Source organism: Triturus cristatus, chromosome 4_2, assembly GCF_964204655.1.
Source record: "Triturus cristatus chromosome 4_2, aTriCri1.1, whole genome shotgun sequence".
In the NCBI taxonomy this organism is placed as follows: domain Eukaryota; kingdom Metazoa; phylum Chordata; class Amphibia; order Caudata; family Salamandridae; genus Triturus; species Triturus cristatus.
The window spans coordinates 796,006,892-796,033,342 of NC_140586.1; the positions used below are offsets into that span (position 1 = coordinate 796,006,892).

The 26,451-nt window shown below is 47.1% G+C and overlaps 1 protein-coding gene across 1 annotated transcript in view; it reads right to left on the reverse strand.

The window, feature by feature from the left end:
* The window catches only part of LOC146835060 (vitamin D3 hydroxylase-associated protein-like), an 824,670-nt gene that overhangs the window by 302,596 nt on the left and 495,623 nt on the right, over positions 1-26,451 (reverse strand). Inside the window, exon 8 of the mRNA XM_085599957.1 lies at positions 23,883-24,008. Coding sequence (XP_085456083.1) covers positions 23,883-24,008 — 126 coding nt within the window. The remainder of the gene's footprint in view (positions 1-23,882; positions 24,009-26,451) is intronic.

Here is a 26,451-nt window from a genome sequence, read left to right on the forward strand (position 1 = left end):
CGACATGTACAGTACCTGAAACCCGGGTAAAATCAGACATAGCCTCAGCTCCACAAAATGGATGCTGCCACCACAGACACAAGTCTGCCCTCCTGCTGCTGGGAGTCCTTCCAGCTTGGGAGGTGTGGACAAAGGGTTTCCTGCCAGGGGAGGTGCGTGCACCACCCCAGACAGGATTTTGTGTATTGGTCAGGTAGGGCTTGAAAGAAACCAGACATGCCTGTGGCTCACAAGGAGCCTCGGTGCATATGCCAGTTCAAACCGGTCCTGGGGCACACCAGTCCCGGGCCTGGGGCGAGCTGGACAAAGGATTGGGGGTGTAACCACCCCCCTTCCTGGTCCCACCCTTAGGGAGGGACCTAGCAGGTAGTCCGGCCCCTAGAATCCGCTTAAAGGTAGGAGCTGTGTCCTAAGACTTCAGACATCCTGGAATCAACTTAACACTAAGAAGAAGACGGGAACTTCGACGCTCTGCTGCACAGAGGACTGAAGCCAATCTCCCCTGTGGTCAGGGAGTGACCACCTTGCTAACGCAAGCACCATCCAGCGAATCAACATCTGCTTTGCCGCCGCCTCCCGCCAGAGCCCGAGCCCAGAGACTGACAAGACCTGGACCTCCAGACCTCTCACCGCCCGATCCACAGTCCCTGAAAAGAGGAGACCCGTGGAGGTACCGAGACACGTGGAGCCAGCCATCTTGGAACGAATACGACAAGCTGACAAGTGCAACAACCGAGGCTCCCTCCAAGTTGTGCTTTGGGATCTGAGAAGCCCAACACCCGAGCAGCATCTGCACCAAAGGTGAGCCCTCCAGCATCTCCACGATCTGCGTGGGGCCCTTCTGCATTTTGCCACTCGACGCGCCTAACCGGTTGCTGGCCCGCTGGCTAGTAGCCATCTTGGCGACGAACTCTACGAAATACACCACTGGTCTGGTTGCTCCAGACTGGTCCTTGCTCCCCTCCAAAGGAGCAGTCCTTCTGACCTTGCTGGTCAGAACCATCAGCTTATTTTCATCTCCTACAACAATTGCTTTTGCCAAGGCTTGTTTGCTTCGATCAAGTCGCCGACACCGCCGACAGCGAGAGCCTGCGTGGGACAGCTCGTGAACCGACTCCTGGACGTCGTCGACCTCCAGGGACCACGTGGCTGCAGAGACAAGCTACACCTTTCTTCCTGTTTGCACCCGACATTGCCTGGTACCCACCTGGTACCACGCTGGTCACTGGCTAGTGACTGTGAACACTGTCCCCTCTGCTTACAGGTCTTCAACATCTCCGATCCACTCTTGGATCCACTGCATCTCTCCCGTACCGACCGCCTGCAGCATCTTTGTCTTCAGGCTCCACGGAACAGATAGAAGAAACCCGACGCACTTCGAGGCCTATGCACCCGCTTCCTGTGGGTGAGGTAAAGCTGGCACACCTGTGCCCAAGTGTAGTATTACATCTCTAGTGCCTGTGTTCCAAATCTTGAGTTCCTAGTCCATCCGGAAGATCCTCTTTGCAGTAACTTTGTACTTTTTACGCACCCATTGAAACCTATGGGAGCACGCGTGTGACTATTTGCTCTGCACACGCCACCCGTGGACCTCCTGGTCACTAACTGATGTTAGCTCCTTGTAGGCCCAGCGATTCTAGAGGCCCTAGGTCTTTTCCCTTTTCTGTTCGTGGTACTTATACCACTATTTTAGTATATGGTTCGAGTGGCCACCAGGGCCTATCCATATAAAGTGCAACTTCTGTGTATTCTGTGATAATCTTGTTTGACGATTTGTGCTCCTGTGCTCATAAAGAGACTAGGGGTTACTTTGAGAAATAAATACATATATATTTTGAATATATATCTGTGTGGTGTCCTTTCATTGGTATAAAAGGGGGTTGCATTTGGTAAAACAGCTGGCTTAACACGCTTCACGAGTTTAGCCTCAAAGACTGCTTAGCCTACGCTACCACTAGGGCAGCTAGTCCGAAAAGGTTGACTTACAACCACACCATAAGGGTTGCTTGGCATGGTACAAGGTGATCACTTTAACTAGTGAGCATCATATACCAGGCCAACTTCTCACAAGGTAGAAGGCCGGAAGCACTGGGACGTGAAGTGTGTACCCCTGCCACTGTCTTGGGTGAAAGACGGGGTCACAAATCAGAATAGAAAAATTGTGAATGCAGTTTTTGATGCCCAGCTGAGAGAGTCACAGACCGACAAGGATGGCAAGGAGGCTTTTGCTTGAGGTGACCCCCTTTGAAACAAGAGTTGCTTCAGATATCCCAGCATCAAGCCTTTGAGTCCTGGTCTCCAAGTGAATGCAAGTCTGCACCTCTGTTTGTTGATCAAGAGATACTTGGGCATACTGGTTATAATCTGTGGTCCCGACAAAAGAGCAGTGCGTCAGTGGAGCAACACAGGAGTTAGGGAAGGACTTGAGTTCAGGGTACAGGTGCTGTGCCTTTGATGCCTGTTAGATTAAAGTAAAGAAAACTGGTGCACTGCCTGAGACACTGGACAGGATCGTTGAGGGCATTTGCCCAGGGGGGTGATTGCCCTATCCTGAAAGAAGAAACTTTTCCCTTAAAACTTGGCTGTGATTGTTTTCTTGAGTTGCAAGTTGTGCAGCTCCACAGTTGGATAAACAATAGGAGCCTGCCTGTGAGGCTCAGACGGACATAGGGAGAAGACTCCCCTCTGGCTGGTTGTACAGCGGCTTCAATTCCCAAAGGACTTTTTGTTAGTAATGTACCCGTTTGGTTGTCCCATTCTTGAGGAGAAGCAGCACTTTGCAGTTCCTCGTCCTAATTCCCATGGTCCCGTGTGGTCCTCCTGGTCCCCTGGAGTGAAGATTGTTTTTGTAACAATATGTCTAAATGCTTTAATATTTGCATTAGGAATGTTTATTCTGCAAGAGAAACGTTTTGTTGAACAGTTGATAAATTCTTCTTTGCCCTCTTCCTGAATATATTAGTTGGTACTCTAGCCCTCATGAAAAGAACATTGAAAAGGTCTATTAAAAATACATAGGAGCCCTGAAACATAGAATTGGACTGGATGGTTTTGGGATTTGCTTTCTGCTTGGGGTTGGAAAATATTAATAGTTCTGTTTGTAATAATAGCCATTATTTTCTCCTGCTTATACCTTATATATACTCGTTCAATGAAATGTTTAGAATGTAAATGCCCACCTAGCAATGGATCAAGATATTAATTTATGATAATTAATGTGCAAAATATTTCCTATATTCCTTCTAGATCATAGCGGATGTCTTCAGTTAATGCTAAAACGGCCATCTGTGGAAACTAGCTGCAATAGCTGTTAGCATCAGCTGAAGCCATTTTGTTTTTGGCAGCCATTTTAGTTAGCCATGCGCCCGCCATGTGCTTTCTCCCTCCTCAGTGTTGACTGCCCTTGTATTCTGCTTGTGTCATATGATATAGCTAACTCTTTCAGCACTGAGCCAGAGCCTTACACATGCTCAGAAAGACCTGTAGCTGCCAGAATGCACCTGCTCTTAGTGTATAACTGTCAGGCTGTTTTTACTGATGTAAGGAGAAATGCCTCCCCTCTCACTTTGTTGAGTAAGCAATTTTTGTATACACATATTAGTCAATAACTATTCTTGTATGTGCCAGTACCTCCCCTTGGTCTCATGCTGACTACGCAACAAATGTACATATAAGACCCAGGTTCCCTGTACTCCTTAGACTGTCTCATTACAGTGGCCTGAGGGTACCATATTGATGCAGTCTCCCTCATGTGAGGTCAGTCTCCCTCATGTGAGGTTAATAAACTTGTGTTTTACTATTCCAGCTTTCCTGCCAATCTCTTCTTTGTTGGTTTAAGGACCAGGTGCATCAGTGAACCCCTTAAAAGGTTTTTGATTTCTACACATATGTAAAGTGTAGTGGTAATTGGTTAGCCATGATTAGTAGGTTTGCCTTACTAGTAAAAGTCCCTAGTGATGTGCACTGTGTGTGCAAGGGCTAGTAATGCAAAGGCGCGCAGAGAAGAGAACTCAGGTCTTCAGTGTAGGGCCTGCGCGCAGAGTGATAATTTAGGATGTTGTCCTTACAAGCGTAACCAATTGTCAGGCCTTACTTTCCCTTTTGAATACACTAGGGGCACCCCTGTGGTAGGTCTCAGGTAACCCCTGGGCAGGGAACAGTGTGGGTAAAAGGCAGGACATTTACTGAGGTGTGTGTTATGTCCTGACAGTGAAAAACACTCCATTTAGTTTCTCACTGGTGAAAGGCCATTCTGCCCGTAGGATAGAATGGGAGAGGCTGGGTATTGTGTTTTGGTAGCCTAGTTTCCTGTAGGTTTATAATGGAGAGGTGAAGTTTGGTATGTATGAACTCACAGTGTCATAACGCATCTTTCTGTGAAAGTGGTTTTGTCACTGTGTATTCATAAACCACTGTTTTAGAAAGTGGCTGAATTTTGTGCTTTAAAGCATTTCTGTGTGTCTCTGTTGAATGTGGATTGACTGTCTGGATGTGTGAGGTGAGAGGAGCTGGGAGAGGTCTTGACCCAGGGAGAGGTTGGGATGGCACCAGGCTGCCCTGCATCTGGAGAGTAGGGGGAGGAGAAGCCCGGGAGGTGAAAAGGCCTGGGCTGGTACTATAAACCAATTGACCCATCTCCAGCTGAGTGATTAAGGATTCAGGCCCCCAGTATCAAAGGGCGAAAGGTGACACTGGCAGGGAGACACCCAGAACTGATTTAGGGTGGGGTCAGTGACCCCTGAGCACAAACGACTTCAAAGACATGAAGGGGTATAACTAAGAGAACTGAAACCCATAGAATTTGGTGTAGTTTTGAATGGCGAAATGGACAGGTCAAGTCTGTAAAGGCTTTGGCCTCTTTCGTGATCAAGAAGATCCTCTCCGGAAGAAGGATTTGCTGAAGGGACTGCTGGTTAGGATTGATCCTTGCTTCGTGATCTGGGGCTGGCCTGCAGCTTGTAGCTTTTACTAAGAAAGAGACTAAAGGGACATTGCAGAGGGTAGTGTCCCCCCCCTTCTTGAACAATACTGTGCTTTGTGCTGTGCCCTGAACCCCAAGGGCCCGAGGTGAGCTAGCTCCCTGTTTGGAAACACAGGCACATAAATGTTTCCAGAGATGTTCCAAACAATGTGGTGTGTGCGTGCTTTTGCAGCTTGAGACCCTCAGAAGTCATGCCTTGTGATCGTGGGCACAAAGAAGTAAACTGATTCGCGGATGCATAAGGAGCGTGTCGGGGTGCAGCCAAGGCATTGGTGAGGAGCGCTTGGTAGTTGTGTGCACCGGGAGCGAGGAAGTGAAACTCGGACGTGCAAGGAGCGTGTTGTGGTGCAAGCCAGGGCATTGGCGAGGAGTGCTTGGTTGTTGTGTGCACTGGAAGGAGAAGGGAGACTCAGAAGTGCATGGTGCGTGTCGTGGTGCAAGCCAGGGCATTGGCGAGGAGTGCCTGGTCGTTGTGTGCATCGAGAAAAGAAGCAAGTCTCGGACGCGCATGGTGCATGTCATGGTACAAGCCAGGGCGTTGGTGAGGAGAGCCTGGTCATTGTGTGCACCGAGAAAAGAAGTAAGTCTTGGATGCGCATGGTGCATGTCATGGTGCAAGCCAGGGCGTTGATGAGGAGAGCCTGGTCGTTGTGTGCACTGGGAAAATAAGTGAGTCTCGGACGCGCATGGTGCGTCTAGTCTTGCAAGCTGAGGCATTGGTGAAGGGCGCCTGGTCATCGTGTGCACCAGGAGAAGAGGTGACACTCGGACGCACAGGGTGCGTGTCGTGGTGCAAGCTGAGGCGCTGGTGAAGAGAGCCTGTTCATCGTGTGCATCGGGAGAAAAGGTGAGGCTCGGACGCGCAGGGTGCGTGTCGCGGTGCAATCCCAGGCACTGGTGAGGAGTGCCTGGGTGGTGTGTGCACTGAACTCGAAGTAGGTCTCCACAGTGCTGAGGGCAGGTCTCGGTGCCTACTGAGTCTTCCGGAAGAAGGGCTAGGACATCAGGCCCTCAGAGTGAAGCAGGAGCGGTCCGGATCAACAGCCTCGGAGGAGTTGAGCCGCCGCCGGCCCGTGCTGGCCGTGCCCATTTGGCGGAGTCCCGGATCAAGGTCCAAGTCGCTGAAGGAGGAGAGGAGAGTGGAGTCGCACCCCCCCAGGTAATGTGGATCACCACCTGGGCTGGGTGTGGGCCCGGAGGGACACTCTCTCAGCCTCTCACTTCTGTCAGCTGCGCGAGCCTGTTGCTTCGGCTCGAATCTAGGCCCGTGCTGACCCAAGGTGGGGCAGGGCTGGGGCCGGAGTGAGAAGCGGTACTTTTGTGTCATCATTGATCCATGATTGGGGGCAACTGTCAACGGAGCACCTAAACTGTCGTATTACACTTTGCATTACTGCTGCTAACGAACTATTGAACTGTCATATGACACCTGACTCTAATCGTGCCTGACGAACTATATGCACTACGCACTGTGTTATTTTTCCCTAGCACAGTACGTGATTGTAATGTGGTGCATTGCATTATTTCTTCATCGCACAGTCCAGGATTATTACGTGGCGCATTGCATTGTTTTTCCATTGCACAAGTGCATGATTGACGCATTGCTTTGTTTCTTCCTTGCACAGGGCATGCTGATAGTGATACGCATTGCATTATTCCTTCTGCTGCAAAGTACATGATTGTGGCGCTACGGATGGCGTTGTTTCTCTAGTGCATAGCACGGGGTATATCATTACGCATTGCAGTATTTATTTTCTTTTGCAATGTGTGTGATTTTAGCAATACGACCTGCCTAACCTTTTGGGAACGGTTAGAAGTAAGACTTACCTGTTGGTTAGAAGCGGTAGTTGGGATTAGAACCTACCAATCCACCGGAAGGAATATTACCCTTTAGTATATGTTGGTTTTGTATCGTGTGGTCCTATCGTATATCTTCTTACATTCAGATTATATTCATTTTATAAAAACTTGTGTGGAGTCTATTTGTGGTGACATCAGTGGGTTGCTGTGAGTGTGGTTGCACATACCGTACACTCGTGCTTTGGAGATAAGCCTGGCTGCTCGCGCCAGGCTACTAAGGGGATGAGCAGGGCTATCTCAGACAGTGTCCTTACTTAGCCTAACGTTGAAACGAGGGGTCAGGATCTCGCACCTAGCAACAGCGGTATGGAACAGGGACTCCCACCTCCTGCATTTGGTGGCAGCAGTGAAAGACTAGGACCCCCGCTTCCAACATTAATGAAATGTTGATTCCATTATTAATCTTTGCAATATTTATACCAGCACACCTGAAGCAGCACATTTTGAACCATTTACAGGAAATCTCCAACCATAGTCAGAATGAGAAAGCATTAAAGAGGAGTTTGTGGACATTCACAAACTCACAATGAAAACTATGCCTTAAAGCAACCATTCCTCACCTCTTTCATGCAATGTACTACTGTAAATTGTGTGTATGTGGGAAAATGGCTCTTTTTGTATGGTCAACCAATTTTTTATGGACCTATACTGCCAGTTTGTGGCTCTTCACAGTTGGGCACTCCTAACAAGGCCTGAGAACATGCAGTCTGACTCCCTAAAATTGGCTACACTCCTGATTGACATATTTAACTTACCTCAGTATATGATACAAAAGTGTACCCACGGCCTGTAAGGTAAATGACACTTGTGGACTGCAGCACATATTGTGCAACCACTAAAGAGAAAATTCAAAGCACGTCTCCAGGCCTGACCCTGCAGGTTGGGGAGGCAATTTAAAGCTGCCAATCCAACTTGGCAAAATAAACCTTCTTGCCAGGCCTACACATTTTTTAAATACTTACTTGTGTTCTGGTTCAGGAAGAACCTGGCTTGAGAGTTTGGGCTGGACTGTTTCCATTGGAGCAGGGTCAAGACTGATTTACATATAGCTGGGTCCAAGCTGAGGTGCCATGGTGTGCAAAATAATGATGGTTTGGGATTTGACCTCGAGTAATTACCAGTGGCTGAGATTAATTCAAACATTCCATCAATCACTATTTGTATACCAGTAGAGAGTTGGCATTTCCTGCCTGAGTCAAATGTGCCTTTCTGCCAGTATTCGGTGTCACCTGGCTGTTGATTTCTCCCCTGAGGTGAAATGTGTATTGCTCCCAGACAGTGGACAAAGTGCTTGGCAAATTTTTCTCTCCATTACAGGATGGTCAACTGGGTTGTGCCCAAGAACATAATTATCTTCAATGGAGGCCTACCCTGTCGCAAGCAGATGTCCTTCACACCTGGTCTTCCCCCTCATTTTCCTGCTAGTCAGAAAGGCATCTGTCCCAGTGGGAGAGGAGTTGCCCCCAGAACCAATTTTGAGTGACCACAGAAGAGTTCCTCATTTGTTTAGTCACATCTCTGGATGTCCACAGGGAGGTTTGCACAACAGAAGACAATTTCCACCATTTTGGGTTTAGGTAAAGAGTGGTACTTTGGTGAAGTTTACAACGAAACACATGTGAAGTGTTGCACAGCGGGAAAGAGCACCCCTGAGAATACTTACCCCATTGGTTAGAGAGTGGCCAGGAGTTTCCCTCACCAATAGGCTGGCACAGGCATAAATGTGGTACCCACAGTACCAGCTTCTAAACACCTCTGGACCTATAGAAGACAGAAGAAGGACTGGACTTTGTTGCAGCCTGTGAGGAGACCCCCAAGGGCTGAACCTACTACCACTTGTACTCAGGACTGAGAAGTGGACTACAAGGGTCATTAGGCTGATCTTCTATTAAGTTACAGGGATGCAAAAGCTGCCAGAAGCCCACTTTCCTCAAGACCCAACTGACCAGTTCCAACTGCACCGGTCATGGACCCTGTTGGTGGCTTCTCCTGGAGTGATTCCTGACCTCTAAGTGGTGTCCCTATGTTCCTCCGGCCCTTCCATAAGTGAGTGCACTCTTCTTGCGTAACCCTAAAAGCTTAGACTTAGAAACTTTTTCAAAGATATTTTCCTGGGGCACAGATAGCGGCCCAGGACCAACCTGCCAAGCCGCTATGACAAATGTGCAAGCTGCTGGGCCAAAGATTCAGGTGGTTCCAGCTCAAAGTAATTCTGCGGCAGCAAATCGGTTTCAGCGGGACATCACAGAGAAGGTATCCAACCATGTGGATACCTTCTCTGTGATGTCCCGCTGAAACCGATTTGCTGCCGAATGCTCGGTAGTTACCAGAGGTTAAGCTCAGGTTTAAATGAATGAAGACTTAACTGGACCTAACAGGAATTGTGCCATTATAACTTGTGGTGCATTACCAGTCACCCCAACTAATAATGCACTTTCTGACATATGTGTTTAGTGGTGGGATGCCGAACCTGTGCTGGGCAGTACAGCTCAACTATTGAGTTGGAATTTTAAAAAAAGCCCTAAATTGGACTGAGAGCAAAAATTGATTTTTGACTTTTAATTGGCATCAGGTCATTAAATTGAGTATTTTTTTTATTCCAATGTGTGCACCTTTTAATATCCAAGGGTACAAAGAGTGGATCTGGCTGCAAAAGCGTTTCCCCCTGCTAACTGAATATGCCTCACTCAAGACTGCTGCTGCCAGAGGACGTACCATTAGGCACTGAGCGCCTTCCATCCGGGGAGCATAATTAGTTTTGTTCCCGTGGCTAATAAACAAAGACTTCGGCCACAATTTCAAAACAACGACTTGCAGGACAGCGTTGGTCCCTGATTTTCATCAGGTAACCACTAGCCTTGACTGGAAAAGGTTACCCTGAGCGAATTCACCCCTCCATTTGGGCTGTCTACAACTCCCTAGCCTTGAGGAAGACCCGCCATGACATCAATGAATTAGGCTGTTGTCAGTGTCGAAATGTCGGTGTTACACGTTGGCTCAGCTACATTAAGTCTCATGGTTTAGAATAATGAGCACTCTTGCCATCTACCGGAGACATTGATTTAATTTGTTCTGACCATTTTTTCCTCATTTGTAAATCCAGTCTGATCATTTGTAAATAATTTTATGCTTATACCTGTATATAATGCGTTCACATCACCACAGTCACTGAGCACTCACTTCACTGTAATATATGTCACTGTTCGTCTTGACAGCCTTAAAAAATTAAAATAAACATTCTAATTGCATTCTCCAGTAAAAAGTGAAAGTCTATAAATGAATTGTTTTGCACAGTTTTTCGTTTGGTTTGTGTTCCATTGGTATCAAAGTTGAATGATATCATTGAAATTGGTTATGACGTTGTGAAGAAATCATTCTTTTACCCAACAGAACCGCTGCAGATTTTCTGATAAATACCCAGGTTCTGAGGGACACAGGGTTTCCCCATTGTATTTGTGAAAAACTGAATATGCCTGGCAGGCATAAACAGACGCCATGTTCGGCTATACGCGCATGTTTACAGTAGTACATGGCATTGTGAATCAGGCCCAGTGTCTCCAAAGAGCTATTCTTCAATTAAAAGAGTATGAAATGTCTACCTCTTCAGCAAGTAGTAAAAGGTGAAAGAAATGTTTTTGCTGTATCTATTTACAAACAAATAACAGAGGAAAAACCAACAGTGCGAAGATTAACAATGATGAGGAATTAGATATGAGTGCAGCTTTGTTAGATCAGCTCTTATAATAGAAGAGTGGATGCTAATTTGTATATAGTGATGTAGCGTTTAAAAGTTTGAGAATCGTAGGGGTGCGTTATATTCACTGTTAGTCGGCACCCGCATATAACCAAATGTGTACTCAGGGATTTCGTGTGCAATGTATTACAACTGTATAACCTATATCGATTTTAAGTAGAAGTGCTAGCTATGTACAAGCACATGGTAAACGTAGTAGAGAAATGTATAGTGTTTAGCTACGGGAAATGCAATGTGGTGTTAGAAATGTGTACCCCAGACTTCGTGTCTGTAGGTTGTTTAGGTTGACCACACATGAAAGAAAGACGTAAATGTCAATACTGTGATTGAAACCTGCTTGTGTAACCGAAGTAGTGGCCAGAATTCGCATATATCGTTGAGGCGAAAGGCCTGGTATTTTCTTATGTTAGCCAAGGGCAATAGGCCAAAAAGGATTTATTCCAGTAGAGGTTTTAGGCTGTAGTAAATTGCAACTTAAAAGATGTGAAGAATGTCTGCTTTGCATGATCTCACCCCAGGTGCAAGGACAGTTGCTCGTTAGTAGAGAAGCTCTTTGTTCACAAATTGACTTATGTAGTAAAAGCCAGACATGGGAGTGTATTGGAATGTGCCAATCGTAACTCCTAGTGCGGATGGCGTCTGGGACTCAAGGCCAAGCGATGGACGATGGAACTGGACAGCGCTCTGTGGAAATTTACTGAAAGACGACCCCGCAGAAGAGGAGGCGCAAAGGGCGTGTTCTGGGATTTGGGGTTCTGTATTAGGGACAGCGCCCCGAGGGTGGAGGCAGATCAGAGCAGCCCAGAGCAGAGGAAGGCTAGGCGAAGGGATAGAGGGGGCAACTTAGACCAAGCTCTCTAAGTGAAGTCTTCTTATGAAGTTTCACTCTGACACCTTTTATTCGATGAGGGTCTCAAGGGATTGCTAAGTAGGGATGTCATCTAGTGCAGAGTAGGGACAGAGATGGTATGGTTCAGTGTCCCTAGTATCGACATTTGCTTGGTGGTGTTCTACCTCATGCTTTTAGAGATTGTACTTTTGGTTATTTTTAGCCGTATGCGGATTCTTCGTAGAGTAGCTTTTGTGTTAGTGCCTATGTACATGTTGTGCCTCGTATTGAGGACTTTGTATCTGCAAATCTTCATGCTGATAATAAAAACCAGAGAGCCAAGAGATTAAGTCTCGAGTCCTTGATTATGGAAAATTGTAGACTGTAACTGTGATAACAGTGATTTTCCCTCCATGCTATTAGGCAAGTAAAAAGTTCCATCTGACCAGAGTGGGTTCCAGTAGATAATTGCGAGATACTAAAATAGGCCGGAGCAGTTGGTAGCAGAGGATGGTTACTTACTGATAGCGAGGGAAGATTAGACAAGGATAAGTGACCCTTGAGGCCCGAGAGACGATAGGTGATGCTGAATCATCAGATGGCGAACAGCAGACGGCGGCAGATGAGCATCGACGGCGAGTAGCAGCACGGCCGAAAGCAGCAGTTCCAGGAGTGAGTATGAAAATGAGATGTTGTAGATTGCGGTGTTGATTTGTTGTGTGATGTCTTGCGGAGTTGTTGTGTATGTCGTGTGATTGTGAGATCAGGCTGTGAGCGCGCGCAGCCCGGGAATTGTGGTGTAGAAGACACCTGAGATAGATTTTGTTGACCACCCAAAGGAGATCGTGAGGTACCATCGATCACCTGGACCGAGATAGGGGGAGCGAATGCGTGTGTGTATGGCAACTTAACGCTGGTCGTGGGTTGTGGTGAGCAGATCGGAGTGTTAGTAACCTATCAGAGGCGTTTTTGTCTGGCCGGACGGGGGCAGACGGGCGCCAATCGAGGTCAACAAGGTCGAGAGACTGTGGACGGACAGTCAGAGGCTGTGGACGGACAGCCAGAGAAATAACTTAATTGGTTATTTCAGTGTATGAATGGGACGTGAGTAAGCGTGAAACGGGTTTGGAGAAGGGAACTGCTGCGAACGAAGGAAGGTGACGTCAGAGAGTGTCGCGCTGTGATAGGCCGGTTGGTGTGAGTCGCGCTGTTATTGGAGGATTCGAGAACAAGAAGTAAATAGAGCGCGAGATCGAATTTGCTCATCATGAAGTGTCTTAGGGCTTTGCGAGAGTTGTGTAGAGGTGATAGGCATGTGGTTGTCCGCGGGGGAGAAGAAGCTCCTCCCGAGGATACACCGGCACATTACATGGCACAGAATGTGGGGTTACATACTATCGTTTGGATCGAGAATTGGCACAAGGTTACGCAAGGTGAGGGGGAATTAGCTTTCCCGAGGTACGGCTCATTTAGATTAGCGGTGCTGTACCAACTGAAGACGGTGATGGGGTCCTTAAAACCCTTGCCAAGACCAGCACAGTTTGAAGCGTTACATGCGTGGATTAGAGCAGCGCATGATAAAGAAAAGGGAAGAAGTCAGGAGAGGATGAGGAAGTCGATTAGGGCATTTCAGGATGCCAAGTGGGACGTAGCAGAGAGAAGATGGAGAGTGCAGACAATTGAGGAAGCGAAACTGTATCCCGCGATAATGGAGGAGACAGGAATAAGGAATGGGAAAGCACAGAAAGAGGATAGTGATTCTGATGATGAGGTATTACAAAGATTGCTAGACGAGAGACCACCCCCTTATAATCCAGATGAAGCGGATGATAGGTGGGGTGAGAGGGGAGACTCTAGGAGGGTAACAATCCAGCCTGAGACCCGAGTGGAAGGGTTGGTTTCGTTTGAAACTGCGAGTTCACAGGGTCAGTCTGAGTCTAGCCGAAGGATTGAAGGAGAGATGAGGTTACCGGATGCATTGAGGGTACCGGTCACCATTGGACCGACTGTGTCTATATACAGCCCGGAATCAGAGGCGAGAGAGAGGTCTGAACGAGAGGCAGAGAGAAGTAGGCGAGAAAGTGGGGAAAGTGAGTTGGAAGGGGCAACGGCCCGACCTCCAAGCCCTGTACAATGGAGTACACCATTAGCAGCGGTGTCAGATACATCTAGGGGCGAAGAGGACGAGAGACCGGTGAGGCCGAGGACTCTGATGGAGTCAAGATCAGATTCAGGGTCATGGGTACCACCAAAGAAGCAAATGAGCTGGAATATGGGCCGAGCGGGGACGACCCCAGTTGCCTTTACGAGCCATTCTGCTCCTATAGAACTACCAGAAGAAAGGAGAGAGCAGGAGCCGGAATGCGAGTATGATGAGGGACGTGGAGCAAGTTGTCAGGTGTTGAAAGGAGCCTTGAAGGCAGGAATGATAGATGTAGTAAGACTTAAAGCAGAGGCGGATGAAATAATATATGGGAATCTACCTCTTGAGAGAGTGGTGGCATATACTCCGGATGAATTGCTTTTTGTAGCAAAAGATGTGACTCGAAAAGCACGAGTGGCACATGAGAAACTGGCAGGTTTGGCTAGAGAATATGGGGTGGATCTATCCAAGACTAGAGCATTGCAAGGGAACCATAGGATGCATTGTACCGAGCGGGAATTGGAAGAGAAAAGAGTGGTTGGTCTGAGGTCACATACTAGGGAACTGATTGTAGCTATGAGAATATGGCTGATGCTCGACAAATGGCAAGAGAAATGGGCTAGGAAAAAGAATTCTAGGGGAGCGAAAGGAGGGAGCTCTGAAGGAGATTTGCAGGAGGTAAAGATTCTTCCCTTGAGAGAGGTGGCGAATGGAGGATACGTGCATGTACCATGGAGCAGGGGGGATTTGGCCTCATTTACGAATGATTTTCCCAGGCTCAGGGAGAAGCCTGCAGAGTGGTACAAGCAAGTTGAGCGTTTCGTTAAGATTTCGAAGGTGTTGTGGATAGATCTGAACACCTTATTCGATATCGTGGTTCCGGGAGACCTGTGGAACGCATGTAAAATTGCTGTTGATTGGCCGGACTATGAGCCTGATAGGAACATAGTTACTAATGGTCCGTCGCCCGTGGTAATGAGGCTGTACGATAAGGTAATTACCTGGTTGAAATCGAAGGTTTCACCCCAAGATATCGATTGGGTGAAGATAGACAGGACAGTGCAGGAGCCCAAGGAGACAGTACATGAATTCTATGAGAGACTTTTGAAAGCTTTTAAGCAGTACAGTGGGTTAGATGAGCTGGAAACAAAGGACATGGGACAGTTTGTGTCTAAGTTCGTGCTGGGTTTGAAGCCCGAGGTCAGTCTTATGATACAGCAGCATTTGATCTGTTGGCAGAATAAGCCCGTAGATGAGATCTTGCGGTATGCTAGGTACTGCACGGATGAGATTGAGTCCAAGCACAAGAAGATGAAGGATAACTTATTGCTCATTCAGATGCAAGCTGCGCAGGGACCGCTGAATGGGGGTCCGGTGGGGCGGAGACAGGGAAACTATCAGACAGGGAATCAGAACGCGCAGGGTCAGGGAAGGCCGAGGCCCGTTGACCCTAGGACAGGCATAGATGTAGCAATCTTGAAGAAGACGACAGCTTGTCACCAGTGTCACCAGGTGGGACATTGGAGGCGCGAGTGTCCCTTGAACCCTTATAATCAGCCGCAGATGGAGGGAGGAATGGGTCAGGTCCCTGGGGCGGAACCGGTACAGACGGTGACTGTACCGAGAATGATGCAAGGGGGGACCGGCGTCTCGCAGGTGCAGGTTCCCCAGCCACCCCGGATGCAGAATATACAGCAGGGAGCTCGGACCTATTTGCAGATGCCCATGTTCGAAGTGGGAGAGGAGAAGGATGCAGATTTGCTGGCGCAGTTAAGTTTGGGTCAGGACGATGATTGCCTGCTCAGGGCCATACTAGAAGTAGATCAGAAGGGACCCTTTGTGGAAGCCGAACTCGATGGACGCCCTACTACCTTTTTGGTAGATACGGGGGCTACCAGGTCAACCATAAGATCAGCAGTAGTTCCGGGGGTAGCCCTCTCGGGGGAAAGTATACAAGTGGTTGGAGTGGCGAACAAGAGACTAGTGAGCCCCTTAACGGAACCGATTCCAGTCAGGATAGGAAACTTTAGGGATCGACATCAGTTCGTGGTGTGCGATTCTAGTCCTGTTTGTCTGTTGGGAAGAGATTTATTGTGTAAGCTCAATTGCACAATTTACTGTACCCCGAGGGGAGTAGAGGTACAGACAAGAGATGATGACGCGACCTTTAAGGTTGAAAATCAGCGGGTGTGCGTGGAAATGTACCCGGCTTTGACAGTGGAGGAGCTTCCACAGGACTTGAGGGAGTCAGTTGCGACCGATGTGTGGGATCTAAGCGGAGAGGAGATCGGCTTAGTCAGGGGAGTGGAACCAGTGAAGATACAGGTTAAGCCAACCGCGGAATTCCCGAGAACCCCTCAGTATAAACTGTCGCCTGAGACGATTGCTGGGATCAAACCTGTGATTGAGTCTATGATTAGGCAGGGAATACTGGTGGAGATCATGGGTAGTCCATGTAATTCACCCATTATGGGACTGCAGAAACCGAGTGGGAAGTTCAGGATAGTGCAAGACCTGCGGAAAATAAACGACATAGTTGTTCCATGTTGTCCAGTGGTACCGAATCCATCTGTGATACTGTTCCAGATCCCATGCGAAGCTGGATGGTTCACAGTGATCGACTTGTGTCAGGCATTCTTTTCGATTCCCCTGCATGAAGAGAGTAGATTTCTTTTTGCCTTTAGGCTAGAAAATCGTATATTAACGTGGTGCCGTATCCCACAGGGGTATACGGAGAGCCCATCGATTTTTAATCAGCTCTTAAAGAAGAACCTTGAAGGTCTTGTGTTGCCGAAAAACTCTGTTTTGGTGCAATACATTGACGACCTGCTTGTTGCGTCAGAGACAGAAGACGCTTGCAGGGTCGATACCATTGCGTTGTTGAATTTCCTGGGAAAGAACGGTCACAAGGTGTCTCCAAACAAGCTGCAATACTGTTTACCTGAGGTACAGTATTTGGGGCACAGAATTGAGAAGGGTAAAAGGAAGGTGTCTCCAGATCGCATTGATGCGATTTTGAGAATGCCAGTTCCCTCGACGCAGAGGGAAGTTAGAATGTTTTTGGGAATGGTGGGCTATTGCCGCCAGTGGATCCCAAACTTTTCCTTTGAAGCGAAGCCTTTACAGCGGCTGACGCGAAAGGATGTAAGTGATCCGGTACCATGGGACGACGACTGTTTGAAATCATTTCTGAGGCTGAGAGAAGCCTTATGTAGCGCTCCTGCGTTGGGAATGCCGGATTACAACAAGGCATTTGCATTATTCTGCTGCGAAAGAGAAGGTTGCGCATTAGCAGTGTTAACCCAGAATCATGGAGGTGTCCGTAGACCAGTTGCTTATTTTTCAGCTACTTTAGATCCAGTAGCTTCTGCGTTGCCCGGATGTCTCAGATCCGTTGCGGCAACAGGTGTCAGCATCGAGAGATGTGAGAGCATTGTGATGGGGCATCCTCTTACTGTACATGTGCCACATTCCGTTGAATTGTTGATGACTAGGACTAAAACACAGCACCTCACGAATAATAGGCTGACTCGTTATGAGCAAGTTATTCTTGCAGCCGATAATGTGACATTGAAGAGGTGTGCTGTTTTAAATCCTGCTACACTGCTACCTGTTCTAAAAATAGATGATAATGAAGATTGTGAGGACCATGATTGTCTCGATGTGACTGAACTATGCACCAAACCGAGACCCGACATTGTCGATGAACCGCTCCCAGTGTCAGATGAGATTTTCTTCGTGGACGGTTCATGTTTAAGAGACAGTATCGGTCGATTGAGAGCAGCGTTTGCTGTATGCACCATTACGGGGGTGGTTGAAGCCGCTTGTTTAGAAGGAGTACACTCCGCGCAGGTGGCTGAGCTCATTGCTTTGACTCGCGCCTGTTTGGCAGCCGACAAGATCCGTGTAACGATTTACACGGATAGCCAGTATGGGTTTGGTGTGGTTCATGACTTTGGACAGCTATGGTCCCAGAGAGGGTTTATGACGTCTTCAGGTTCTCCCATAAGAAATGGTGATCATGTGCGGAAATTGTTAAAAGCATTGCAAGGTCCTGATGAAATTGCTGTTGTTAAATGTGCAGCCCACACGAAGGGAAGCGACTTTGTCTCGTTGGGAAATAACTATGCAGACGAAGTAGCTCGATTTTGTGCAGAGCAGGGATGCAACTTTACTGAGATCCACATTGAGGAAACTGGGGAAGAGGTGGTGTACGGTCAGATGTTAGCAATGGCTGACACATGGGAGGAACTGAAGCAGCTTCAGGAAGGGGTCTCGGATCAGGAACGTGACAGTTGGATACGAGCTGGATGTGAGAAGGGAGATGTGGATATATGGGTTTCGAATGATGGACGAGCAGTGTTGCCGGAAAGTTTGTTGAATCCCATGGCGAGGTTGATACATGGTGCTGTACATCTTGGTAGGGATGCCATGATGAGAGTGTTTCGTCAGACTTGGTACAACCCGAAGTTTCGTGCAGTGGCTGAAACTGTGTGCCAGAGATGTGTCACTTGCCAACAGATGAATGTAGGGAAAAGAACTGCTGTGACATTGAGCCACATAGGGAGGTCAGGGGGACCTTTCAATAGGATGCAGTTGGATTTTGTCGAAATGCCGAAGTGTAATGGGTTGAGGTACATATTAGTGATAGTATGTGTCTTTTCCAGGTGGGTGGAGGCATATCCTACACGCAGATGCGACACACTCACCGTAGCGAAACTATTATTGAGAGAACTCATTCCTAGGTATGGGTTCCCGACGTCCTTTGAATCGGACAGAGGAACTCATTTCCACAGCGAAGTTATGAAATTGCTTTGTGCTGCTTTGAATATAGATCAGAAGTTACACTGTAGCTATAGACCAGAAGCTTCAGGGATAGTGGAGCAGGTGAATGGAACTCTAAAGGCTCGGATGGCGAAAGTGTGTTCGTCTACGTCTCTGAAATGGCCTGACGCATTACCTTTGGTCCTTATGAGCCTTCGAAGTGTGCCTGATAGAAGAACTGGGTTGTCACCCCATGAAATCCTCATGGGAAGAGCGATGCGTTTGCCTGCAATACCTGCTACTGCTCTGATAAATATCACTGATGATATGATCCTGGACTATTGTAAAGGCCTTGCTGACGTGGTCCGTTCTGTGTCTCAGCAGGTGCAGACAGCAACGGTTCCAGCTGCGAGTGACCGGTGCCACGACTTGGACCCAGGCGATTGGGTCCTAGTCCGAAAGCACGTGAGGAAGAGTTGTTTGGATGCTAGGTGGCGCGGCCCTTTCCAAGTGATCCTTGTCACGAACACCGCTGTCAAGTGTGGAGGTTTACCGAACTGGGTGCATGCTTCTCATACCCGTAGAGTTCCAGCACCCTTGGAAGATACAGCCCCTCTCGAGAACCAAGATCCCAGTGAGCCGACAGAATCGCCAGAGAGGGCCAGTCAAGCTGTAAGGGTTGCTGAAGTGGCTGATGGTGCACTGAATCGAGTTGAGGAAGAACGTGAAAGAAGTACTGACCCAGAAACCGGCGGAAGGGCAAGAGGTGCAGTGGGTAGTACTGAATTGAGTTCGGGTGAAGAAGAGGAAGTCAGTGCACGGGGTATCGGGGAGAAGACCGGAGGTGCCGCCGAAGCAGAAAGGGTTTGGCCCGCAAGACAGAACCGGGTAAACCTGAGGTTGGCCCCAGACACCGACCTTGCACCAGTTTCGGAAGAACCGGAAGAAGAATCGGGAGACGAGGAAAATCCTCAAGGTGGTGTGAGAAGGTCCAAGAGAACTCGAGTGCCAAGTCGGAAGTACGCTTCCCCGGAGTGGGCATACCAAGTGACTGATGCCAGGGTTACCGAGCACGGGAAGATTGAGGTCGATGACATTGGTCAACAGTGTCCCGCTCCAGAGGGTGGAAGTGTTGCTGAAAGTTCCGGGATTGGAGATCGAAGGAATTTTGACGATTCATATTCCGAGTCCGCCATTCCTAAGTGTCATTCGAGGTATGATCTTGGACAATTTGGAGTTCCCGACGTTCACGACTGTGCCAGATCCACAAGAACTGATCATTCTTAAGCTCGAAATATTGCAGGGAGTCTTGGAGCTGTTGGGACCGGCGCTTATGTTAGATTGATTTGAGAAAGGTTGCCAGCTAACAAGAAGATTACCTAGAGCCGAGCGGAAGAAGAACAAAATTAGGGATTTTTCCGTTATAGAACGAAGACAAGTTAGGGAGGTTTGCCTAAGTTCACGAAAGAGACATTAATGAGAAAGAGACTTATGCTTTCAGAGACTGCATTGGACATTGAGCATATTCCGAAGATGGCAGATCCTGTAAACCCACATCGTAGGGCTAAACTGATAATAGGCACATTGATCGGAGTTGTAGTAGTCACCATATTTGCGGTAGTGATCAGTTCCTACATGGTGGCTCACAGGCAAGAGGGGAGGGTTCAGGGAGCACCCACACCTATTACCCCAGGGCAGAGTGGTGTCAGTATTAGCGAACAGGAATTATCGGAGTTGAGAGATGTTCGCAGACTTCACATGGATTTGTCAAAGGGTGATTTTAAGCTTAACGCGTATGCAAGGTTGCTGTATGAGTATGTTGATGCGATGGATGTGAAGGATTGCTATGTGTGCATGCAGTTGCCTGCTTCAGTGGATGAGGGTATCAAGTATCATCATCTCCCATTGACTTATGGGATTTCTTGTAGTATATGGCTCAGTTTATTTTATGACAGGAGACAGTTCGAGTATTTCTTCTCAAATTTTGACACGGTACTTCCCGAGGTGCCAGCAATCAAGCATTTGAATAGATATGATCTGGATAAGAAAGAGGACAGACTCCTGAAATATTTTAGACCGACTGTGAAACTGGATACGGCGCATGCTCACAGGAATAACCTGACATGTGCGTTATCAGAGATAGAGAAGAAATTCATAGACCAAGTAGAGGACAGGTATAGAAAGTTGACCGAGACACGACACACCGGAGATAGCCCAGTAGATTGGACGGACGAGGAGAGAGCTCACAGATCTAAGGGAAGTTATGGACCAATAGCATTGGATGAGGCACAGAGAGGGAATTTGTGTATTGCACGGCCTCAATCCAAGACGGAGAAGGTCGCAGTAGGACATAGCATTTGTTCTCAGACTTTTACAATGGAAGCTTATGCTAAGAATTTTATGCAAGGTCCAGTAGAAGTAATCCCGACAGTGTATTATGTTTGTGGGACGAATGCTTATGTCAGACTACCCGACAATTGGTATGGAGTATGCTATTTGGCTATCATATTCCCGAAGATTTATCACACAAGGGACTTGGAGTTGTTAGAGACGAAGCGACCGCCCAGGAAACGTAGGGCTACAAATGCCGGTGCAGTGATTGGGGACATATACGGAGCAATGATACCTAGTATGGGTGTGGTGTTGAATGATGTGAAGATCCGAAGGTTGGCGACTGTAGTTGATGAGTTGTCTATGAACACGGCGAGATCTTTGATATTGGTGGCTGGAGAGATGTTGTCGATCCGGAATATGGTTTTGCAGAATCGCCTTGCTTTAGATGTGTTGTTAGCAAAGGAAGGCGGAGTCTGCAAATTATTGAAAGTTCAGGAATGCTGCACGTATATTCCAGACAACTCGAAGGAGATAGGGAGGTACATAGACAACATAACGACTATTCACAAGGAGATTACGGATTTGACGGAGGTGAATGTGTGGGAGAAGATTGGATTAGGATTTGGAAGAGTGGGAACTTGGTTTGCGAATCTGGGAAGGGGATTTCTAGGTTCAGTGTTGAAACCAATTATTCTTGCCGTGGTTTGTGTGATCTGTTTGTGGGGATGTGTGAAGGCATGGAAGTGGTATCAAGGAGGCAAGGTTGAAAGAGCTCTAAAGGCAAACGAGAGGAGGTTGGCAAAGCTCCAGGAGCAGCAATATGAGAGTCTTAAGAAACTGGAGGGAGTCCGACATGGAAATGTTACGACTAGTACGGTTTAAATCAGTTCTGAAGAAGGAAATGTAATGGTGATGACGGATGTCATCAAAGGGGGGAACTGATGTAGCGTTTAAAAGTTTGAGAATCGTAGGGGTGCGTTATATTCACTGTTAGTCGGCACCCGCATATAACCAAATGTGTACTCAGGGATTTCGTGTGCAATGTATTACAACTGTATAACCTATATCGATTTTAAGTAGAAGTGCTAGCTATGTACAAGCACATGGTAAACGTAGTAGAGAAATGTATAGTGTTTAGCTACGGGAAATGCAATGTGGTGTTAGAAATGTGTACCCCAGACTTCGTGTCTGTAGGTTGTTTAGGTTGACCACACATGAAAGAAAGACGTAAATGTCAATACTGTGATTGAAACCTGCTTGTGTAACCGAAGTAGTGGCCAGAATTCGCATATATCGTTGAGGCGAAAGGCCTGGTATTTTCTTATGTTAGCCAAGGGCAATAGTCCAAAAAGGATTTATTCCAGTAGAGGTTTTAGGCTGTAGTAAATTGCAACTTAAAAGATGTGAAGAATGTCTGCTTTGCATGATCTCACCCCAGGTGCAAGGACAGTTGCTCGTTAGTAGAGAAGCTCTTTGTTCACAAATTGACTTATGTAGTAAAAGCCAGACATGGGAGTGTATTGGAATGTGCCAATCGTAACTCCTAGTGCGGATGGCGTCTGGGACTCAAGGCCAAGCGATGGACGATGGAACTGGACAGCGCTCTGTGGAAATTTACTGAAAGACGACCCCGCAGAAGAGGAGGCGCAAAGGGCGTGTTCTGGGATTTGGGGTTCTGTATTAGGGACAGCGCCCCGAGGGTGGAGGCAGATCAGAGCAGCCCAGAGCAGAGGAAGGCTAGGCGAAGGGATAGAGGGGGCAACTTAGACCAAGCTCTCTAAGTGAAGTCTTCTTATGAAGTTTCACTCTGACACCTTTTATTCGATGAGGGTCTCAAGGGATTGCTAAGTAGGGATGTCATCTAGTGCAGAGTAGGGACAGAGATGGTATGGTTCAGTGTCCCTAGTATCGACATTTGCTTGGTGGTGTTCTACCTCATGCTTTTAGAGATTGTACTTTTGGTTATTTTTAGCCGTATGCGGATTCTTCGTAGAGTAGCTTTTGTGTTAGTGCCTATGTACATGTTGTGCCTCGTATTGAGGACTTTGTATCTGCAAATCTTCATGCTGATAATAAAAACCAGAGAGCCAAGAGATTAAGTCTCGAGTCCTTGATTATGGAAAATTGTAGACTGTAACTGTGATAACAGTGATTTTCCCTCCATGCTATTAGGCAAGTAAAAAGTTCCATCTGACCAGAGTGGGTTCCAGTAGATAATTGCGAGATACTAAAATAGGCCGGAGCAATAGTTTATGTGGCAGATTACAAGCTTGTTGGACACATTTGAAGACATTTCAAAGAGCAAACTCCTGCAGCTAACTTCATGTGCTGGGAAATGTGCATGGCAGAATGATGTTGCGACAGAAATCCGCCAGTGATGGGTCTACAAATCAGTTGAACAGAGTTTGTAAGACTGTTCAATGGAGACTCATCCTGGAGAGTAACTGACAGACATAAAATACTGTGGGTGGTCCTTTGCGATCAGACGAACCCAAATCAAATCCTTTTTAAATGGAAGTGTTTATCTTTGGTTCCTATTGATGAATGGCTGCTGGAAATGTCCCATCTCTAACTGGTTGAAAAGGTAACATTCAGAATGAGGGGTAATGACGGCAGCCCCAATCCAATATGGAAAGACTTCCTCAAATTATATTATTACATAAGATATACGATTCAAGGAAAGTTCAGCGCCAGAGCTGGTGTTTTTTGGTAGTTTTTTGTTTTTTACTTTTTCCTTTCCATCTACTTCTGTCTCTCTGAGAAGATAGCTGTAATTAAAGGAAAGTTCAGCGCCGGAGCTGGTGTTTTTTGGTAGTTTTTTGTTTTTTACTTTTTCCTTTCCATCTACTTCTGTCTCTCTGAGAAGATAGCTGTAATTATGTACTCCTTGGTTTCTATGTCTATATTATATTACAGTTTATAATGACTATGTAACTTACTAATATTCGAGAGTCTTAACTTTACAGTTACAATACTTCAAAGGTATACTATGCTTAATCTTTCAATGAAAAGAAATTAATAAAACCAAACAAATACCCTAAAATAAAGAAACATGGAAAAGAAAGACTGTGCTCCTAAAACATAGGCAAATGGATACAAATGGTGGGAAATATAACATCTTCAGAAAAGGTCCATTACAATGATATTTGAAGTAACAGGATAGCAATATTAAAATGTTATTGACCCACATCAGAATATGAATCCCAGCAATGCTTACCGTGTGTCCTGCTTCTTCAAGAAGCTTTTTAGCTTCATGAACTGCTCTTCTCATACTGGGTACTGCTGGAAAACAGTCCATATTGTCAAAATAGCCAATCTTAAGAGGTTCTGAACTGGAAAAAACCTGGAATGACAGGTTGTAATTGTTTATAATGTAGGTTTCACTTAAGCAAAATTAAATGGAGTACACATTTAATGGATCACACATTTCCCAATATATTTGAAAAATACCTAATCATGACTTTTAATCCCTCCTGAGTGTCTTTGCTTTCAATGCTCATCATATTTACCTGGAGAATGCATCACATTCACTTACATAGTTTTCAAAATACCTAAACTACAAAACTCCTGCAAATTATTCTGTTTAGTTTCAACTTCATCAACAGATGTGATTCTATTTTCGTCTACTGTGCTTACATTGTGTGACTGTGCTCTGTATCCAGTATGGATTAATGTTTCCCTTAATTCTTTGTGAACACTCCCATTCATAAACAATAGTGGCATATAATGTGAAGTAAAGCAGACTACCAAGAATAAACCACCTTGCCATTCTTGTTCCATCAGCTCTGATCTGTTGTATGACTTTTGGCACCTCTGATGAGAAGTTTGTTAATTAATCCACAACCTTATGTGCACGCTCGACCCCTTTCTTGCAAAGAAACACCAAATGCAATCGAATGTATCTCTTTATTGCAACCCTGTTCATGGACACAACTCCTCTTGCTGTCACCTCCTGCTGCCACTAACTCCTGTGAGCTGGAACATACAGGGCATTCCAGAACACTCAATCCAGGTGGCATCTACATACTATGCAAAATATAACACATCTTTCGCCTTAACAATAGACCGATGAAGACAATAAAAAAAATACATATAAAAATATATAAATACCCCTGCACTTTTGCACAATGGTGTTTCAATAAAGGGCAACATCCTGTTGCCCTTTACTTTATTCCCGCCCACTCCCGTTGCCCCGAGCCCCTGTGTAACGAGCGGAGCTGGCAGCTGAGCGAGGACAAGCAGCTGGAGAGTGACCTGCGGCTCTCTCACACCATCCGGAACAGCTTGGTGATCGCCTTCCACATGCTGGGCAACAAAAAGGTGCTGAGGATCGAGCGGAGCCGGCTACCGGCTCGGCTGGAGGGCTGTCTGCCCCTGTATTTTCTGTGTTGGTAGGTGCCACTGGGATTAGCAAGCACAGTGTGGAGGGTTGGTATGCAAAGGGGTATTGTACGGTGAGGGGGGTGGGTGCTACATATTTTCTGGGAAGGGGCACGAGGTGCAGATAGGCAGGGGTTGGCAGGCACCTGGCCATGAGCGATCAGGAAGAGACGGAAAGGACGTGCAATCTGTTATGTATTGTTTTTTTAGTTTCCATTCTGTTGTCTTTGACTTTGTTCCCGCCCCCTCCCGAGGCCCGGGTCCCTATGCGACGGGCTGAGTTGGCGGCTGAGCGAGGACAAGCAGCTGGAGAGGGACCCGCGGCTCTCCCCCGCCTTCTGGAACAGCCTGGTCTACATTACCGCGTCTATTTACACTACGCAGCCACCCCTTTGTGATCACTACTTTTTTATGTAATTTGTCCAATTATTTAGCGTCGGCATGGGGTGATTAAGTGATGGCCCAGATTCATAGGATGTTCAGCAACACTGAGGCTCGAATACTGATCCTCAGGTCTACAGTCAGCAGCTCGGATGCAGCCACTCTTTGGAGGGGAGGGACGGGTAGAGTCGAAACCACTCTGTGCGCTTGTTTTTGGATATTGCAGCACTTCACCAGTTGCCATATCAGCCACACGCGTCGTCACAAAAGTGCTTTCATCACCGCCACTCTGTTGATTAATGCTGTGGCAGTGGAGAGGGGTCCCCCTGCTGTCACAAAGTGTACCTGCTGTCACAAAGAGTATCTAATGTTTTTACCTCCCGCCCCATTAGTTCTTCTCCCCAGCCTCTCCCCCGTTACTTTCCACCCTTGTTGCACTTTAAAATAAAGCAAAAGTAAGTGGCGGCATCTCGTTAAACAAAGCACTATACCCCATGGTACCGTGGTCCGGGCACTGGCTGACCCAGAGCGTGCCCGAAAATACAAGTATTTTGATGCAGGCTAAAACCTGAAGTCTCAAACAATACAACACTTGTTTTCAGTTGTTTTCAGTTGGTATTGTGAAATATGGGGGTCTTACAGCTTAGGTGGAACTCGTTTTCGCCTTTGCACTGAGTATAGCTCTCCCAACCTCATGCCCCCAACCCTCCCACCTCCCTGTGCTCGTTTCACCTGTGGCCTCTCTAAAAGTGGTTACTAGACACAACGCAGCTTCACATAGCCTGCACCATTCAAACTGGCCTCGGCCCTGGGCGAGCTGCAGAGCCTCAGGGGTCACTTCTTCACTGTCCGTTGCGAAAGAGGCCTCTGTTTACTGCTCCTCCAGTAGGTGGGGCAGGGGAGCCAGCCTCAGCTGCTGTTGGACCATCATCCACACAGAGCCAACAAGCACACTAACCTGCTGTTCTTTTTCTGCCCCGGAGTCACACATTACACTGCAATGCATGAACAGTGACAAGTAGAGC